General features: G+C 36.8%; 1 protein-coding gene across 2 annotated transcripts in view; it reads right to left on the reverse strand.

Annotated features, from left to right (window-relative positions):
- CCDC148 (coiled-coil domain containing 148) overlaps positions 1 to 15,165 on the reverse strand; it is a 169,181-nt gene extending 154,016 nt beyond the window's left edge. For both annotated transcript variants that reach the window (XM_054723172.1, XM_028141192.2), the window contains exons 1-5: positions 15,105 to 15,165; positions 11,696 to 11,817; positions 7,668 to 7,771; positions 998 to 1,080; positions 654 to 805 (exon numbers count right to left, since the gene is read on the reverse strand). In XM_054723172.1, the coding sequence (XP_054579147.1) occupies positions 654 to 805; positions 998 to 1,080; positions 7,668 to 7,771; positions 11,696 to 11,817; positions 15,105 to 15,165 (522 nt within the window). The remainder of the gene's footprint in view (positions 1 to 653; positions 806 to 997; positions 1,081 to 7,667; positions 7,772 to 11,695; positions 11,818 to 15,104) is intronic.
- Positions 15,166 to 21,235: the final 6,070 nt, after the last annotated feature.

Raw genomic sequence — 21,235 nt, forward strand, 5'->3', positions numbered from 1 at the left:
TCAGGGGAGATAGTCAATAAACTAATGAAAAATAGCTACGAGAGTATCAGGAGGAGGTAAGTAATGTAAAAACAGGGTGAGTAATAGGGAGTGACTATGGCTTCTCTCAAGTGGACTATCAGAATAGGTCACTAAGAAGAGAGGACATTTAAGCAAACACCTAAAGGACAAAAAGTACCCTCAGTGAAACAGAGGAAATAGTCAGCACACAGGCCCTGAGACAGGAAGGAGCCTGATAAGTGTGAGAAGAAATAGAAAGAAGTCCAGACCAGTGACAGTCTAGGAGGAAGGGGGTTTCAGGTAGGAGATGAGAGTGCAGAAGCAGGGAGGGGCATGATGTGGGCCAGGAGGAGCCCTGAGGGGATTTACCAGGGGAATGGCTTCATCCATCCCATGCACTGAAGGTAGGTCCCAGAATGCAATGGGAGGAGGAGCAAGAATGAAAGCAGGGAGAATAAGTATGAGGCCATTGTAACATTTCAGGTTCCAAATGAACAAGCTTGGACAGATTTAGGGATGTTTAAGATACTGAATAGACAGAATTTGCTGTATCTTCTATTAAAATACACCCATGTTGGTTCCTTATCTCAAACTGTTCTAGTTGGGACAAAAATGAAATATTACATTATTAAAAGTAAAGGTAATATACTGACCTCTTCCAGTACATCCACTGAGTTCAACTCACTGTGTGAGTGTGAATGCTGTGCAATGTGATGCTGTCTGTATTTTAGGTCTGCTATCAATTGCTGAATAGGATTTATCACATTTTTAAGATACAGGCACCATTGTTCAGATAACTCTTGTTCTATAGTGAAACAAAATTAAATCAAGATAACACATTATTTAAAATTTTTAAGAACAGGTTCTTAGAGTGCAGATTTATTTTTGGATTATTTTAGAAAAAAACAAACAGCAGTTAATAAAAGAATATGAAGTGAGTGGTCCACTTTCATTTTTAAAACATCCCTTTAAATATAGGATAAAAAAAAAATCTCACCAAAATTCTTAAGGTCAGACAGACATTCATTTCCAATGTTCTCTTCTTTAAAAAAAGATTTTATTTCAGATTCCACTTTACACCTGAAATAGACATTCCTGGGTTTTAAAAATATGGGTTTAAAAAATAGTAGTAGAATTTAATCTAATGTGGTTTTATTCACCAGTTTATTTATTCTGATCATATGCTAAATTCCTAACATGGATTTGGTACTTGCCTGACACAATCAGTGAACATTTGGTCTCTCTAAAATGTCCATTGAGACATTTGGTCCATACCAAAAGGTCTTTGATAGTTCATCCTGACCAAAACATCCATGGAGACTTTGATCTATGGCTAAAGGTCCTTGAAATTTGGTCCTGTCTAAAACATCCATGAGCATATTTGGTCCATGCCAAATGGTCCTTGGTACTGTCAAAAAATACCCATGCTTAGGAAATGCTGGATTCAGATAAAAATCTTTATTTCTACTTTTGGCTTACAGGAATAATACATCAAAAAGTACTATCATGACCATAGCTAAGATTTGGAAACAGCCTAGGTGCCCGTCAGCAGATGAGTGGATTAAAAAACTGTGATACATCTACACAATGGAATACTACACTGCAGTAAAAAAGGAGTTCTTACCATTTGCAACAGCATGGATGGAACTGGAGAGCGTTATGCTAAGCGAAATAAGCCATTCAGAGAAAGATAAATATCACATGATCTCACTCATTTATGGAATATAATGAACAACATAAACTGATGAACAAAAACAGATCCAGAGACAGAGAAACATCGATCAGGCTGTCAAACCTCTGAGGGAAGGTAGGGGAGGGTGGGGGTAAGGGGGAGAGATCAACCAAAGGACATGTATGCATGCATATAAGCCTAACCAATGGACACAGACAACAGGGAGGTGAAGGCATGAGTGGGGGGATGGGGAGGTAATGGGGGAATAAGGACACATATGTAACACCTTAATCAATAAAGAAATTTTTTTAAAAAGTACTATCATGTTTTATTGTTCCAATAGGGTTGTGACTGTATTGCCAGTAATAGCCCTTCTTGCCTCAGTAGCCTAGCTGGTAATGGCAAATGGGGCTAGCTAGATGGTTCCAGGTTGGAATCTTGCAGAAGAGAAGAATTTATATTAACTATGCATGTTTTTAACAAGACCAAATATCAAGGCGTGGACCAAATATCAACGTCTGTGGACGTTTTAGTCAAGACCAAATGTTTTGCAAGGAAAAGAAGCATAAGTGAACAGTCTGGGGAGAAGTAACAGCGAAAACCAAGGTGAGCCCGTGACATGCCCTAGCACCACTTCTTTAGAGAGAGCTCAGGGCACTGGGAAGCCATTGTGGGATATTAAGCTGACCTCCCCTGCTCAGCAGATTTGTGTTTCAGAAAGATTCCCGAGGCAGCAAGATGCAGGACAGACTGAAAAGAGGGGTGATCAATAGAAAGGGAAAATGAACAGGAGGGGACAAGGTAAATATGAACCAACAAGGAGGTTATTTTAAAAGTTAAGAGAAAATGAACTCCTGAACTAAGGAAATAAGGGTAAAAGTGTATTTGATTTTTATACAATAGTAAAAGGAATAAACCTTAATGACCTTTTACATATTATTTAAATATAGTGATTTTTAGCCCTAGTTGGTTTCTCAGTGGTTAGAGCATCGGCCCAGTCAAGGGCACGTACCTTGGTTGTGGGTTCAATACCCAAGCCCAAAAGGACTGAGAGGCAACCAGTTGATGTGTTTCTCTCATCTCTCTCTCTCTCTCTCTCTCTCTCTCTCTCTCTCTCTCTCTCTCTCTCTCTCTCATTCTCTCTAAAAATCAATGGAAAAAATATCCTCCAGTGAGAATTAAAAACAAACAAAAAATAAATATAGTCATTTTTAGAGTAAAAGCATAATCTGCTCTAAATGGCCATTCAAAAACATTGTAGTTAATTCTTTGTTTGTGGCAGATTTAATGAAATAATAGAAAAGAGTTTTGACTCATTATGATTACAAAAATGCAATATTAAAAATTGCATAAAATTAAATAGGAACAATTACAATACTTTAATACAACAATTTTTAAAATTTTGCTTATAAGTTTCTAGCTGTTGTCTACATGTATATATATTTTAAAGGGTTGTAATTATGGCATATTTACCATTTTATATTGAGGTTTTTTTGAATAATATTTTAAAGATATTTTAAAATAATTATCATGGTTACCATTTATTTAAATGGCTGCACAGTATTCCATGTTATATATGTGCCATCTTCTTCTAAACCTATTCACTTACATGGGCCAGGGGTTTTGTTTGTATGTATAAAAAAAAAAGGGTACTAGTGTAGATGACACTTCACTATGTTTTTCCCAGTGTGTAATTTTTGCCAGAAGTAACTTTAAGATCACATTTGAAACTATTAAATGAATGATAGGTACATAGTAGTGTAGTAAAACCAGAAATTATTTCATAATGAATTTATTTAAACAAAAACATAGTACTTATGAAACATCTAGCTTAGTTCCCTTATATGATATATATATACTTTATATATATTTTAAGATGATATATACTTTATATATATTTTAAACAATTTTTTTTTTCAGAGAGGAAGGGAGAGGGAGAGAGAGATAGAAACATCAATGATGAGAGAGAATCATTGATCAGCAGCCTCACACCCCACACTGGGGATCAAGCCCACAATCCGAGCATGTGCCCTTGACTGGAATTGAACTGGGACCCTTCAGTCTGCAGGCTGACACTCTATCCACTGAGCCAAACCAGCCAGGGCTGCCTAGATGATATATTAATCTACTTTCTAGATAGATATGCCCATTGGCAAGGCAACCACCTGCAAGGTAAACCAGCCTGGTGAAGGGTGTTTTGAGCTCTCAGAGTCTACCCTCAGTACAGGTCCTCCAGGATGGTGCAAAAGTTCTAGGTGTAGAATCAGTCTCTTCAGAACATCAAAATTATCCAGAGTTTCCTAGGGTAACCACTTAGATATGATTATGGAAAATCAAGTGAAACATGGGGTCCAAGAGGGTGGTAGAGTCGGAAGCCATTTAAGCAAACAATAAGCAAAGAGACATGGGTTGTAAAAGGCAGAGCAAGAGAGGAAGTTGAAGTTCTATAAATGAAACTAACAGCCAGGAGATCTGCAGAAAATTAGGGCAGCAGTGCAGGCTGAAGGCCAAAGCTTTAGTCCTCCAACAAGGAAGGAACTCAGCAGTGCAGACAGCTTGTACCTTAGACTCAGCTATTTGATCCACTTCTCACTCTTAAAAGTGTCCCAGGTGAGTGCACACAGAGGCCAGATAAGTCTCACACCTGTTAGCTAAGGAATGCGTAGGAGCTGGGCTGAGAGAGAGCCCTCTGGTGCCCTGAGTCACACAGTATGAGTAGTGATTGATCTCAGTGTCATTTTTAGAGATTCATTTCCAGACAGCATTTAATTGTAGGTAAAACCCCATGATATCCTCTGCGTAAAGGTGATACTTTAAAATAATGCTTTAAAGCAAAAATTGTGAGCAAGAGACTACATATATTACTAACAGATATTTGGTTATAAAAGCATCCCCTGCAGGAATGATAGTAAAAGTAGTAAGGCGAACAAGTAAGCCTTCAAACTTTATTATTCCAAAATCCTTATTAAAATAAAAATTGTAATTCTTTATCACACAACCAATATAAATAACTTTTTTTCTGAACCTCTAAACCTGCCATTCTGAAACAAAGGAGCAAGGGACCCTGGGAAGTACATCAAGGTCTTCAAGAGGTGTAGTTTGGAAAAAAACATTAATTATTGAATACAATTTTATATTTAGAGATTTTATGTGACTAGTTTCTTTATACAGATTTCAAAGAATTAAAGTTCAAGACCCAGAAACAAGGAGACATGGATCAGACTGTCGGGCCTCAGAGGGAGGGTAGGGAGGGTGGGGGTAAAGGGGAGAGATCAACCAAAGGACTTGTGTGCAAGCCTATGAGCCTAACCAGCGGTTAAGGACAACAGGGGGGTGGGGGCATGTGTGGGGAAGGGTGTGGGATGGGAATGGGGGGATGAGGACATATATGTGATACCTTAATCAATAAAGAAATTAAAAAAAAAAAAGAATTAAAGTTCAGCAAAATCTCGTGTGTTTTTCCTAGCAAGGCTAGACCAATTAGGTGTGGAAAAAGAAAAAGCTGCTCAACTCCAAGTACATGGAGCACAGCGTTAAAGGCAAATGCTCCAATCCCACATCCAAATAAACTAGCTCATTTGCTGTCTGCAAATAGCTTTAATCCTCTGAACCTCAAGATTCTCATCTGTAAAATGAGGACAGCATTGATACCTCCTCTGCAAGTATATTGCAGGGAGTAAATGAAATAAAGCATGTAAAGTAGTTAATACATATTAGCCAGCACATACTAATTTATCCCCCCAAAAGTTAGATGACATTGTAGGCCCAGAAGATAATTCTGCAGGCTTAAGATTCTCAAATGAAGTCTCTCATGATGATGTGTAAGAATATTTTGCTTTTTTTAAAGGTTGTTGATTTTTTACAGTTTAAGAAACACTGATGGAGCTTAAACTCCTGATTTCCTGGTAGCCCTCAAATTCTCCACAAATCTAGCCATACTCTAACTGTCCTCCTTTTGCTATTATTTTTTAATTTCACTGAACACATTTTGAAATTAGCCTACTTTCTAGAATAGCACAGAAAATTTTCTTGAACTTCTTCTTGTCCAGTTTTCAGCCCTTAAAAGTCTCAAGACATTAAGGTTATTGTTACATGAATGTTCCTCATCTTTGTGTCATGCCAGGTCAACAAAAAGAATTACTTTCCACAATGCCATGTACATTATATGCCTCTTCCATCTAGCTCAAGAACAACGCAGTAAGAGAATATAAAACAGCCATGATAAAAACCGTTCATGTCCTAACTGGTTTGGCTCAGTGGATAGAGCATCGGCCTGCAGTCTGTAAGGGTCCCAGGTTCGATTCCAGTCAAGGGCATGTACCTTGGTTGCAGGATTGATCCCCAGTAGGGGGTGTGCAAGAGGCGGCTGATCAATGTTTCTCTCTCATCAATGTTTCTCTCTATCCCTCTCCCTTCCTCTCTGTAAAAAAAAATCAATAAAAGATATTTAAAAACAAAACAAAAAACGTTCACTAGGGTCTTCCTTTACATTTGAGCTTGTTTCAGTGAGCAGCCACCTCCTGATGGCTTTCCTTTTTGTCATGTTTCAATTCATGCAAATTTTCCCAAAAAAACTTCTAATGAGCCCAAACTTTCTCTCCACAATAAGTGACCTTTTGAGGGATAAGTCTTATAAGATAGCAGCAGTATGGTGACAAAATCTATATAATTTTGTTTTTCTGTGTGTAAAATTATATAATGATGTAAAACCATTTCCAATCATGAGCCTTTTACTTCACATGTAGAAATCTCGTGGCAAAATAAAAAACTCCTATGAAAATACAAGTGTCAAAAGTAAAGTTAATGGTATTTGGCAATTTGACTTAGAATAAGACCACAAAATTTACCTATTTTGATATAAAATATACATTTCAAAATCTGCATTTTTTTTCCATTCATTTATTTTATTTTAAATATTTTTATTGATTTCAGAGAGGAAGGGATAGGGAGAGATAGAAAAACATCAATGATGAGAGAATCATTGATCAGCTGCCTCCTGCACGCCACTCACTGGGGATCAAGCCCACAACCTGGGCATGTGCCCTTGACCGGAATCGAACCTGGGACTTCTCAGTCTGCAGGCCGATGCTTTATCCACTAAGCCAAACCAGCTAGGTCCAAAATCTACATTTTAAAAAGCATACTTTAGAAATACTACTATCGTTAAAACTAGTATACATGCCTCTAATAGAGGGAACCATCTGCCTTCTCTTTTTGCCTTAACCTGTGGGAAGACATTTATTTTTCAAAGATTACAATTAAGATTAAGTATAGAATCATTATTTTGTTTTAATTTATCTTGAAGTGAATGCTGGAAATAATAACAAAGGTCAGAAATCAAAATTGAATAAATGAGTCATGATGTAGCTCCATCCAGAAATCACTGAGCAACTTAAGCCCCTTGGTTTATCTGTGCATTTATTTATTTATTTTTAATCTTTTCTTAAAAATATATTTTATTGATTTTTTACAGAGAGGAAGAAAGAGGGATAGAGAGTTAGAAACATCGATGAGAGAGAAACATCGATCAGCTGCCTCTTGCACACCCCCTGCTGGGGATGTGCCCGCAGCCAAGGTACATGCCCTTGACCGGAATCGAACCTGGGACCCTTGAGTCCGCAGGCCGACGCTCTATCCACTGAGCCAAACCGGTTTCGGCTATGCATTTATTTATTGAAAACATTTATATATCTCCTATAACGTATCCTACAATGAAAAAATGAATATGATGGGATGGTTGCCCTACTTACCACTTTTGCGGATAAAGATTATCTTTTTTTCTGAAGGAAAGCAAAAGTCATTTTAATATAGTCACTGAATTCCAAATTAAATTGAGGAAATGAAATTATTTTAATTTGGCTCACATTCAAACTGTAACTTTCAATTTTGGTTATAATAGTTTAATTAACATGGAGGGTTATAGACCATCTAACTAAATCAGTGCAAGTCTTAGTAATTCCTCTGTGTACTTACTGAGATCTCCCCCAGGCCTTACCCGACTTCCTTTAGCCTTTGGTGTTCCTGCCACCACACCTGCCTGTGCTGTTTTATTAGTTGTTGTTCCTTAGATATCTTTGAAGTCTGCACTGCTTTTCTGATCTAGATTTAGAGAAACAACAGATGAGCCATTTAAAATTCCTAAAATGTGTTTTCCACAATGGAAATGTTTAATCTGTATTTTCTAAATTAAATACTTACTCTTTTTCAATCTTATTAGTACATCTTTTAACACAAAATTTACCTTAAAGTAAGTATTATATTAAACAAGAAGCAGGGAAGTGAAAGAGAAAATGGTTTGGAATACTGACCAGTTTAAGAACTGTTTTTAAAGCATTTATGAAAAGAAAGATGAAGTGGTTATATTTTCCATACAAACAATAAATCCAACACCTAATTCATTCAGTCCCAGGACATTTTTCCATGTATTTTCTCACCTTCTGACATACCTTCCCTGCCAAGCACCGTGAACATCATTAGGCCCATTTTACAGATGAAGACACTGATGTTCAGAGAAGTTAAAAGACTTGGTCAGGGTCATAAAGCTCATAAACATGAGGATCACACAGAACCTCGGTGTCTGAATTGGTTTTTATCTGATCCTTTAGCAAAGGATGAAAAAAGTCACTGGATAAATTGTTAGGAGGCCTCGCTATATGACCATGAACATGCAATTTTAATCTTTCAACTCCATGACTTTGTAAATAGTTTCTTAAATATTTATTTGAAGATATTTGAAATTGCAAAAATTTATATACATTAAAACCCATATTTTTAAAATTGAAAATTTCCCCAAATTTTATGACTTTAAAAACGGTAGCATAGAATTAGTACCGGGGTTTCTGTTGACAAGTTCTGTCAGGCCGGGGTTTGTTTGCCCTAAGATCCATTCTTGGCCATCTCTCTGACCTGCTCCACTTCACAGGGTAGCCTGTGCTTCTCAAACACTCCCATCAGCTGGCTTCCTGTTGGGTTCAGCCAAGGGGAGACACTAGCAGTGGGAGATGGAAGGGAAGGAGGAAAGGAGAAGCCAAAAGATGACTGCTCCTACCTCTCTACTCTCACAGGGGTCTCCATTTGTTCCAACTTTTCTTGACAGTCTTACTACAGCTCCAACTATCTCTGGGTAGGTAAGCTCCATTCAGGAGATGGATGTGGTACAGCCTTGCTTTTGTTATTGACTTTATTGGGGTGATATTGGTTCACATGTCCCTTTGACTTAGGCATGGATGATTTCCTGCTGTTTTAATCTCATATTGCTTCAGGGTCCTGTTTGGCTTCTCAGCTCTATCACCTGGGTAACCACTTCCTGAATTAAATACCCCTCTGCTCAGTAAAAACCTCCTCAAGGGGTTTCTGTTTCCCGGTTAGACTCTGACCAATACTCATGTGTATTTCCAACTTGTGTATTCCATGTTCATACTTTTAAACACCTACAAACGTGCTACTCATATCAGAAACTTGATGAAATATGCATATTTTACATTTTATCTGCTACTAGTAGCCTAAAAGCTTTAACAGACCAATATTTAAAATGTAAAAACTTCAGAAGACAAGACCTAAAAAGTCTCTATAATGCATGCTATTTCTAGCTGTCATTCACTGATTACTTTAACCTTGAGTTTATCTTTCTGCTATTCTGGTTACTGATTCAAAATTAGGCCTGTAACAAAACAAAAAAAAAAATAACCCAAGCATTACTTTAAAAAAACACAGTCAAAGTCACATCTTTTCTTCAGAAGGTCTTAAGAGTGCTACAATCATGAAATTTAGAAGTACATTCAAATAACAGGACACCACCAGAATACATTCAGAATCTCTATTTTATCTACACACAAAAAAAGTACATAATGACACCATGTATTTCTAAAAACTGACACTCTCCTAAATTCATTCCAACTATTTGTCATCTATTGTCTCTAAAGTTTGTTGCAGCAGACACAACTTTTAAAATTAGATTTCTTTGACATATTTGGTCCATGTTGTACAAAAAGTTAAAACACATTGGTGAAAGATGTAGACACATTTTTATAGCTTAAAAAAAATCAATACTGTTGCCTTTGGGCCCAGGGAAAGACAAATTAAGTAGACTATAAACATCAAAATAAAGTTACTATTTTTCACTAGACACTTCCAATATCTTGCAGAACATTCTAATTTTTTTTTTGTAAATTCACTCATTGACTTCATTTCTATCCCCAAGCCAAAAATTAAGAAAAATAAAGTCTTAAAAAAGCAAAAAGTTTTAAGGTTGTATCTTTATCAATATAGAGATTTTTAAGGTTATTCCAATTCATGTTGCTGGGCAATGAGCCATATGAAATCAATATTTAAGGTGGATGATGATTTATGCAGAATGCTGATGAATTTAAAAGAACAAAAATAATAAATTCATAAAAGAATCAGAAACTAGGGTTCCTTATGGACTTCATTATGATGATCCGAGATAATAAAACTTAAACAGGCACCTTGAAATGCCATAAAAGCCCTTTACGCCAGATGGTCCATCTTTAAATATAAATAACAATAATTGGTGGACTATTTAAGTGTTGGTTACATGTGTGTAGATATTTGTTAAAATTCATTGAGGTGTACATTTAAGATTTGTACACTTTATTATATGTGAGTTATACCTTAATAGAGAATTGTTAAATAAATCAAAAGAAAAAACAACTATATACACTAAGTTGCAATTTCACATCTAATCAGGTTGGCAAAACCGCAAATGTTTAACAAAACTCTCTGAGGTTATGGGAAAACATGCTCTCTCTTTAGTTGCTAATGGAAATACAAAATGATGCCAACCCGCCCCCCAAGGGAATTTGGAGCTGTATAGCAAGATTTCATATGGATTTACCTTAACTTATAGAAATCTACCTGAAAAGTATCCTAGTAAAAGCATAAAAAGATAAATGAACAGAGCTGTTCATTCACTGAAGCACTATTTGTAAGAGAAAGACTGGAGCACAAAAATTCCATCAGTAAGTATTCTTGCTAAAGTAAATGGAACCTGAATCTGATCAAATCTCTACATACAACTATCAATTTACTGGAAATGCAAGAGACAGAAAAACATGTTAAATGACACCACCAGGATGTAACCAGCACAATCCAGACTGTGAGAAACTATAAAAAACAAACAATAAAATTTATTCAAGAGTCTGAGCTGGCTTGGCTCAGTGGATAGAGCATCGGCCTGTGGACTGAAGGGTCCTGGGCTCGATTCCGGTCAAGGGCACATGCCCAGGTTGTGGGCTCGAGCCCCAATGTAGGGCGTGCAGGAAGCAGCTGATCAACGATTCTCTCTCATCATTGATGTTTCTATGTTTAAATTCATAACAGTTGCCTTTTTAAAATATCTTAATAATAAAAAGCCATGCAAAATGAATGTGACACAAAAATATTAAATACAAATGAAAACTTGTGAAATACCAGATTTTTTATGCCACGACACAATTTATAATGTAATACTATGCATGATGTACTCTGTTATTTTATACAAGAGGGAAACATATTGCATGGTAATCCTAAACCATACACGGTCCTAAAATACTGTGCACAATCACTTGCACATAAACCCCTTTCAAATCTAGTCCAGATTCACCCTTTCTTAGGTCAGGGCAAAAACGGGCATTTAGAACAGAGGCACCAAGGACATACTTGAACAGTGTTGCAAAAGGAGCCTTAAATCAGAGGGTAATCCATGGCTGGCATTTACTCGCAATTTTTATTTTTCTGATTAAGATAGAAATCGTGGAAAGCTAATGAAATAGCAATCTTACTAAAAAATAAAGTTGAATTCATACTTCATAAGTTGTTATGAACATTAAGTGAGTAATGAATGTAAAGTGCATAGCACAGTGTCAGAGAACATTCAATAAAGGTTAACAGCTATTCACTATTATTAATAGAAGATTCTAAATACTATTTAAAATGTTATTTATTTTCACATTTACATTTAAATATTTTACTTCCTAGCAATTCAGTTTTATAAAACTAGAAAAACACCCACACACAACTTCTAACCTTTAGCTCTGTGGAGGCAGCAGCTAATTTCTTTGCTTCAGTTAATGTGTGCAATTGCTGATAGTCTACTGGCTTATAGTTAATGCTTCTCATTCCATTTTTCATACGAAATATCAGATTATCTGTTTTCCATCAAAATATAAAACGAGAAAGAAATAATATCACGTTATTGGACATCAAAATACAGTTATAGCAGCATGCTGACTACAGGTCTTATTTTAAGTATTTTAAAGTAAATGCAAGAAATAATATATTATAACATTCATAGTATATTTGAACCTATATCTGTAGAAACTTAAAATATATTACCACTATATTCCTTGCATAAAATTACTTCTAAATGGCTAGCAAAGAAATACTTACAGTTAAATTAGAATAGTGAGAATATTTTAAAGTATAATGCCAAGATACCAACTGTGACTACTTTTTTAATTTAAAAAACGTTAGGCAGCAACTATAAGTATTTAAGTATCACATTATTATGAATCAAATTAAGTAAATATATTTTTTAAAGTTACAGCTGTATTTCTTAGAAAAACAAAAAAAAATCAATTCAATTTGAAAAAAGGTTGAAAATGAAAGCTAAAATATGTAATAGGCCAAATAAAACCAAAATGGTATGAATGGATAGAGTGGGGCACTTCCTAGCCGCCCCATCTGCTCCGCAGCCTCGCAGGCCATACACACATGAGCTGCGCTGCCCTGAGCTGTGGCCAGCAGAGAGCTGCAGGCACCGTGAGTCAGAGGCAGGTGCTGCAAGTGTTGGAGCAGTTCCAGAAAGCCCGAGTCCAGTTCCTGCAGATGGTGGCAGAGCTGGCGACCAGACCCCAAAACGTGAGACCCTGCATAATGTGGGTGTAATGTCTTTGCTGAGGCCTATTCTTCTGGATGTGGTCCCAACAATTCAGCCAACTGACGCTCTGGCTCTTGGGAGACTGGCTAATTATAATGATGACCCAGCAGAAGCAGTTGTCAAGGGCAACATTCTTCCACAGTTTGTTGCTTCAGTGGTAGAATAGAATTCTGTTCTAGATATGGCCACATCCTGCCAAAGGAACATGCAGTTCATCTGGACCCCGCTGACTCCAGCTCCATCCCAGAGCCCCCACCTTAACCTTTCAATGGACCTTAAAAACCTCAGCCCCTGCCGAAACCGGTTTGGCTCAGTGGATAGAGTGTCGGTCTGCAGACTGGAAGGTCCCAGGTTCGATTCCGGTCAAGGGCATGTACATTGGTTGCGGGCACATCCCCTGGTGGTGGGGGGTGTGCAGGAGGCAGCTGGTCGATGTCTCTCTCTCATCGATGTTCCTAGCTCTCTATCCCTCTCCCTTCCTCTCTGTGAAAAATCAATAAAATAAAATAAATTAAAACAAAACAAAACAAAACAAAACCTCAGCCCCTCACAGAGATAGGGCCATTAGCTATCTATCACTCTTGGCCCCTTTGCTCCCTTGAAAAGTGAATACACCTCTTTCTGCTCAAAAATAAATAATAAAAATAAAGTGATATGAAATGTTTGGATAGGCATTCTCCATCCAGATACTTAGTTTAGTATATTGACTATTTTGATAAAGTAAAACGTAAGTAGAGGGTACTTAAGGCCAAGTTGCATAAAGAATAATAACCTGATTAATTCAAGAAAAAAAATTACTTTTACCTTAATTATGAATCATGTGTCATGTCATGTAATTAAGACTTGTTAAGTATATCATGGATCGCATAACTATAAGAAGGCTCTAAACAATTTAAGGACAAGCACAGTGAAGAAAAGCATGGTTGGAGATGATTAAAACACCCATTGTATTAATGGGCCAATATTGTATTAATGGCCCTATCTCTGTGAAATAGCATAGTACTGGCACAAGAACAGGCATATAGATCAATGGAAGATAACAGAGAGGCCAGAAATCAACCCACACCATTATCCTCAATTAATATTTGATAAAGGAGGCAAAAGCATACAATGGAGTAAAGACAGTCTCTTCAATAAACAGTGTTGGGAAAATTGGGACAGGTACAGGCAAAAAAAATGAAACTAGACTACCAACTTACACCATACACAAGAATAAACTCAAAATGGATAAAAGACTTAAATGTAAGTCACAAAACCATAAAAATTTTAGAAGGAGCCATAGGCAGCAAAATTGCAGACATCTCACATAGCATTTTTGCCTAGGGCAAGGGAAACAAAAGAAAAAATAAACAAATGGGACCACATCAAACTAAAAAGCTTCTGCACAGCAAAAGAAACCATCAACAAAATAAAAAGGACACAGTATGGGAGAACATATTCATTAATGATACACCTCATAAGGGCTTAATTTCCAAAATATATAAAGAACTCATTCAATTCAACAAGAGGAAGACAACAATCCAATTAAAAAATGGGCAAAGGACCTGAATAGACACTTCTCCAAAGAGAACATACAGATGGTCAATAGACATATGAGAAAACGTTCAACATCACTAATCATCAGAGAGATGCAAATTAAAATGAATGGCTATCATCAATATGTCAACAAACAACAAATGCTGGCGAGGATGTGGAGAAAAGGAAAAACCTGGTACACTAGTGGGAATGCAGACTGGTCAGCCACTGTGGAAAACAGCATAAAGTTTCCTCAAAATATTAAAAATGGAACTGCCTTTGGACCCAGCAATCCCACTTCTGGGAATATATCTTAAGAAACCCAAAATACCAATCAGGAAGAATATATGCACACTTCTGTTTGTTCATAACAGCGTTATTTACAATAGCTAAGATCCGGAAACAGCCCAAGTGCCCATCATTAGGTGAGTGGATAAAAAAGCTGTGGTACATTTACACAAGGGAATACTATGCAGCTGTAAAAAAAAAAAAAAGAAGTAACTCTTACCCTTTGCTACAGTATGGATGAAGCTGGAGATTATTATGCTAAGTGAAATAAACCAGTCAGAGAAGGACAATATCACATGATCTCACTTACTAGTATATGTGGAATCTAATGAACAAAATAAACTAACAAAATAGGATCAGAGGCATGGATACATGGAACAGACTAACAGATCTCAGACTAACAGATCTCACAGGGTGTTAGGGAGGACTGGAAGAGATTAAGCAAAGAACATACATGCATATATGCATAGCCCATGTACACAGACAATAATTCAGTGAAGACCTGGGGTGATGCAGGGGGGCTAGGTAGATGAGGGCATGGTGGGGGGGAGGGGGAATGGGGAACATCTGTAATAGTGTCACCAATAAAAAATACTTTTCAACACTCATTGTAAGGGAACTAAAGAAACCTTCAATTTGACCCAAAAAATTAGCTTTTCATAATTAAAATTTTAAAAATCAACATTCCAACTTTATATCATGCATAATCCACCATAAATCATAAAACAGACATGGAAATTTAAAAAAAAATACCTGAGTTATCTTTTTTCTGAATTGTCATGAATGGTCGGTCTCTTTCATTCATGCTTTCCATATCTGTCAAGGAAACAAGAGACAGCTAAATTTTACAATGTGATTTTTAAAAACATTTTTAAAGATGTGTTAATTGTAGTGTTTTTTAAAATAAGGCCCAGGACTAGGTGCACTTTATTAAAATTTTCTTATCCTTGCTCTTAGAAGCCTCCTTCCATTTGTTTTTTCCCCCCTCTTGTCTTCCTGTTTTTGGTCTCCCCAATCTCTAACTTCTTAATTCCCCCCTCTTAGATTGTGCCAGTGACTGATAAATATTTTGTAATTAAAAAATTATGTATGTTTTCCTTTGAGTTCCTGGGAGGAAAGAAACTACATAAATTAAAGAATAAAGCAGCTATCCAAATTACTCCCTACTTCGATTAAGCAATATTGCACTTGTGGTGGACATGGGATATGCCATCCACTTCTACAAAGCACCTGATGCCCGGCTGTCACCTCCTTCAGGGATGGACTCAGCGGCAGAGTCCAAAGACATACCATTGCTGGGGCAGCCTACACCTAATGAATGAGCAAGACAGGGAGGTAAAGACCCAGCAGCTTGGACCCAATGTGGGCCACTCTGATTTGCAATGTATGTTCCAAAGTTCCTTGCAGGGTTGACCCAGACTTTGTTGAACCTGCATTGAAATTTATTTTTTCATCTCTTCTATTTTTTCTTCCTCCATCTTCCTTTCACAAGTTTGGATCCCCGGATAAATATCTAGCACCGCAAATTCTGCCTCAGCATCTCCTTCCTGAGGAAGCATGCACTAAACTGAACTGAGCATCTCTAGGGCATCAGACTAATCAAGTGGTTCTCTAAGTAACACTACCCATTTTTCACAAATTTTTGCTCCATATACACCAGGCTGAATTGTAACCCACCTCTCTATTCTTTGGATATTGTTTCTGTTAAAGGTGTTTTTGTTAAAGATGAATTGTCAACTAATACGTAACCTGTGAATAAGCAGCATATTTGTGTTAAGAGTCTAGGAACCAGCTTTGGGGGAGGAGACTGACTCTAGCAACCAAATGTTCTGACTCCAAGAGACTTGCTGACTCTCAACCATAAAAACCAGACCTCTGTTTGACCAGTTTCAAGATAATCATAGGAATGGACTGTGCTGACTTACACGAAGAGAACCTTCAACCTCTTCCACCTGATTTCTTTTTTCTGTTTCCCCTCTCCATCCTAATAAAATTCCCTGCCTGCACTAAGACCTTAAAATGGCCTTTGGGATGGGAGTCTGCCATCTTCTCAAGCTGCTCAGGCACTTGAATAAACAAACCATCTTTCCTTGCACCAGCACCTGTCTGTCAAAGTGGCAGGCAGCCAAACCTGAGTTCGGTATCAGAACTACCCATGTCTAGTGGTCTTTGCAGTAGCCTAAGTCTTCCTAAATGGAAGGAAAAGTAGCACAAGTCCGTGACTTTTGGAAACTCTGCCAAGTTACCAAGAATCATGGTGATTGCCCACCAACTTTAAGAATGTAGGGATAAACTCCAGTGTGTAATTCTATAGGGTCTCTGGTCAAGGGATTCTTTTTTCAAGCCTTTAATAACATTGCCAAATAGTCTTGTTTCTCCTCACAGCCACATCCTACCCATTAAGATTCTTCTTCTTTTCAGAAGGTATTGCACATCCAATCTGTCCATCCACACTGCCTCAAGTCACCATCACCTTCAGCCAGGATGACAGGAGAAGTTTCACTTTGTACCCTTACAGTCCATTCTCCACACAGCAGCCCAAGTAACCTCTTAACATTCTAATCTGATCTTGCTTGAATTCCTTCAATGGTTTGTCATCAACCTTTAGAATAGTATCCAAACTTCTAATGGCTTTGCCTTATCTCATTCACACATTCCAACCACATTGTTTTTTCTATTTTTCATATACGAAGATCATTCTGCATCCAGGCCTTCCCACTTGCTGCTCCCTTTGGCTTAAAGACATTTCCTTCATTTTTTACCTGGTTGGTTCTTTCTCAGCCTTCAGTGTGACCAACATGTGACCACCTCAGAAAGAAAGATCTAAAGAGACTTCTCTATCTAAATAAGGGAGGACCCCTATTTCTCTCTCATCCTATTCTTTCATTCTCATAATAATGTGTACTAGTCTTCATATTTGCATGTTTACTGATTTGATGTCTGTCTCTATCCATAGACATGTGGCCCATGTTTGTCTTATTTCTGATGATAGCCCCAGTGCATAGCACACAATAGTAAATGCTCAATAAATATTATGTAAGGAAAAGGTAGCTGGTGGTAACTAGATAGTTTCTAGTCCCTCAGAAGAAATGTAATTACAATTCCTAAATCTATACTATAGCTTCTCTCTACAAACAAAAAGATTTCCATTTTTAAAAATCTGCTTTGATAGCATCGCCTACAGACAGGAGTAGCAAATTTAAATGCCCTGGGCCATCAGGTAAGTTAAATGAGGCAAGTGACAAGGTACACAACCATAGGGAGTGGCAGAAAACATGGAAAATGAAAGAGTATTTCATTCCTAAAAATAATCAAATACATTTTTTTTTTAAAACACAGGTGCTAGACAAATAAAGTAAGTCTCCAAAACAAATATATGCTGTCCTCAGCAGCCAGCTTGTGAGGTCTGGCCTACTCCATCTCACCTCTAGTTTTCACTTCATTCTCCCACCCTAAGTTTGTCATCTCCATTGAGGAGAGACCTCATCAGTACTCTGATTGATTAGTTTTAGTCTTTCCTTATTGGGGAGCTTAGTCTCTATGTATTTAGGACTCATTTTTTCTTGGGATTTAGATTGAGATTGAGGCTCTGAAATTAAATGGGGTTTTGCAGATTCCCTTTTGTTTACCCTAGGTCTAATCCTGTTTAATTTCTTCCTCTTGGTTTTCAGAGGAAAATTATGAAGCCTACACAATGTTTCTCACCATTTCTACATAGTTCAAATTTAATTATGACTATGGGACCTTATGAGATAGAATATATGGCAACACAGCTGCAATCAACAAAAGCTACAGGAACTGTCAAGAAGTAAGACCATCCCCCACCAGATTTATGGCTTCAAACCAGCCAGATCAGTTCAATCCAACATGGCAACTTATTTCACCTAAGGGTAACCCCAAGCCTCATTATACACTAGTTTTAATACATTAGCATGCTAAACGACACACCCTGTGCCATCATAATCAGAAACAAAAAGCCCATATAAGGACACAAAATGGTGACCAAGTTCCTCTGAGAAACCTCTACCCCTTTCCCAGGAAGCTCCTGAGTAGTCCCCTTTTTATTGAGCACCCTCCCCCCCTCCCCACCCTCTTTAAATGAAACTAAATAAAAGAAACAAATTCTGATAAAGGGGGGCTGCTCTGTCTGTGGAGTAGCCCATTCTCTGTCTAATGGCCTCACTAATAAACTCACTTTCACTTTAAACTCTATGCCGGCTCTATTTTTAATTCTTTCCTTTGTGAAGCTAGAACCCACAGTGGGTCATGAACCTCTGAGTCCCCAAACCCCCAGAACACCTGCATCACTTATACTAGAAGACATTCTGGAAATCAAAATTGCAAAACTAATCTGTCTTCATGAATTTGAAACCTAGTTTGTTTTCAACTATATAAAAGGCCAAGTGGAAAGACTTCTTGACCTACATTTCTTAATATTTATATATAAATCATAAATAGCTACTACTCATCTTTCAAGAATGTGGAGGGCCGCTGAAATAATTATTATACTGCGATATTATAAAACTGATTTAAGTGTAGTGTTTATTCATCAAGGAATTAAATAGACATTCAGATTTAGAATTTGAAAAGTTTATATATAATCTACTTATTCTAACAAATTGCCAGTTATAAAAATAGTCTCAGATGTAAAGTGTGGTATTGGGAATAGAGTAAAAAATAATGTAATAACAAATATTGTAATAACTGTGTATGGTACCAGATGGGTACTAGACTTATCGCATGACCACTTTGAAGGTATATACATGTCTAATCACTACTGTACACCTAAAACTAACATAATATTTTTAAAATGTTTTTATTGATATTAGAGAGAGAGAGGAAGGCAGAAGGAGAGAGAAAGAGAAACATCAATTTGTTGCCTCCTGCATATCCCCTAGTGTGGATCAAGCCTGAAACCCAGGCATGTACCCAGACAGGGAATCAAACTTGCCACCTCTTGGTACACAGGATAACACCCAACCAACTGCGCCACACTGGCCAGGTGCTAATGTAAATGTAAATTGTGTATCAACTGTAATTGAAAAATAATTTAATTTTTAAAAATGTTCTCACCACACACAAAAGAAATAATTTACATAGTCTAGCTTCTCATTTTAACATTTGAGATAATTGAGGCCCAGAAAATTGATCAAGATCACAGAGAACTTCAAGTCCAAAATCTCATATTCATAATATAAATATCTCTGAAAATGAAGGTTCATTTCATAATCAAAATGGTGGCCTAAGCCAATCTGAACTGAAATTGATTGGTAGCAAACTTGACCAGAACTGAAGTTTTTCCTGTTTAATGTGAACACACATACATTTGTGTAAAAGTGTTAATGTATTTAGTTATGGGATGTTGCTCAGGCACCACCAGTTTTAAGTAATATGCTCTACATCACATTTCTAAACATCTGAAAAATTCAAATACATCTGGCCCCACAGACTACAGATAAGAAATTTGAAACTATATTAAGACATTCTCTGATTCCCTAACAAGCATATGTCATCTAGGTCTTTTCAATTTCATGCTTACTAGTGAGAAATTCAAAGTGGCTACTTCAGCTTGTAGTTAAAATGCTTTTGGCTGAGTAATGGCTACTTGAACAGAATTTTCCATGTTCAATAATTTAAGAGCACTTAGTTTCAGAAATTATTCCATGTTCACATTGTGTGACATTTTAGAATTGCTTATGAGTGTTATCAAAATGTTAAGCCTTTACATCTACTCAATTACTGAAAATATTTAAAAATAATATATGTTATGGGAAATTACTTATAGTGTAGGAAGCACATTTGATATATAATTTAATGATAGCTTTGCAGTAGCTAGAAGGTTGAAAAACATTTTAATGTAAAGTTAATTTTTACAAATTTACTAGAGAATCTAAACTTTAAAAATAAAAAAAAAATACATGACCCCAACTAGTCTCCTCCAGGTAGCTAAGCAATCAGGAGTTTAGAGATGAGGGGAAAAATAGCAAAGAGATCATTTATATAATGAGGTAATCTTTTTACAGTATTAAAATCTGCATTCTTCTCTTTCCTAATAAAAATCTCTTTTAATACACTGAAGAAGAAAAGGTCAGTTGTACTTAAACTTAAAAATGCTTAACATGTGGACAGTTTGTTACTCTAAACTGCTTAGCTGTGTAGATATATAGATTAGCCAGTCACCCTCTGAGGATGTTTTCAAAGTTGATGGGGACTCTGCCAGGACAAAAGTGTGAGAACAATACAATCGGAAAAAATAGTTTGGATATAGCATCAAATTATAACTTTTTCATATGAAAAAATCTCAAGACATTTTAAATGTTAATTCAAATATTATAGCCAAAGTCTAACTTAAGCAGTATTTTTCCAACACGCAAAATTCTCTTTTAGATTTTAAGCAGAACAACACACATTATTTCCTTTATGAGACATTACGCATTATAGTTATCACAAGGTAAAATGATTGTCCTGGAAAAACTAATGGAACCTAACTGTACAGAAAACTGTAAGGTAAAAATTAAAATGTCCATCTCTATTTAGTCCTTATACCCCAGTTGTGCCATTTCTTTTTTTTAATAAATCTCTATTGTTGAAAGTATTACATATGTCCCTTTTTTCCTCCCATTGCCCTCTCCACCCTTCACCCCCCTCCCACCCACTCCCCAAAAAACACACAAACTTCACCATCTACTGTCTGTGTCCTTGGGGGAGCCGGGGTGGGGGTGGAGAGGGTGGGGAAGAGATCAACCAAAGAAAAGCCATTTCTTTAACAAGATCCTTTCTCCTTTCAGTTTGTCCACTTCCTTCCTTAATCATTAAGCCCTTAGGACATCAGATTCTGGTCAGCATCAAACTGTCTTAAGAACAAAGCCTCAGGTCAGTTGACC

Source organism: Eptesicus fuscus, chromosome 11, assembly GCF_027574615.1.
Source record: "Eptesicus fuscus isolate TK198812 chromosome 11, DD_ASM_mEF_20220401, whole genome shotgun sequence".
Taxonomy (NCBI): domain Eukaryota; kingdom Metazoa; phylum Chordata; class Mammalia; order Chiroptera; family Vespertilionidae; genus Eptesicus; species Eptesicus fuscus.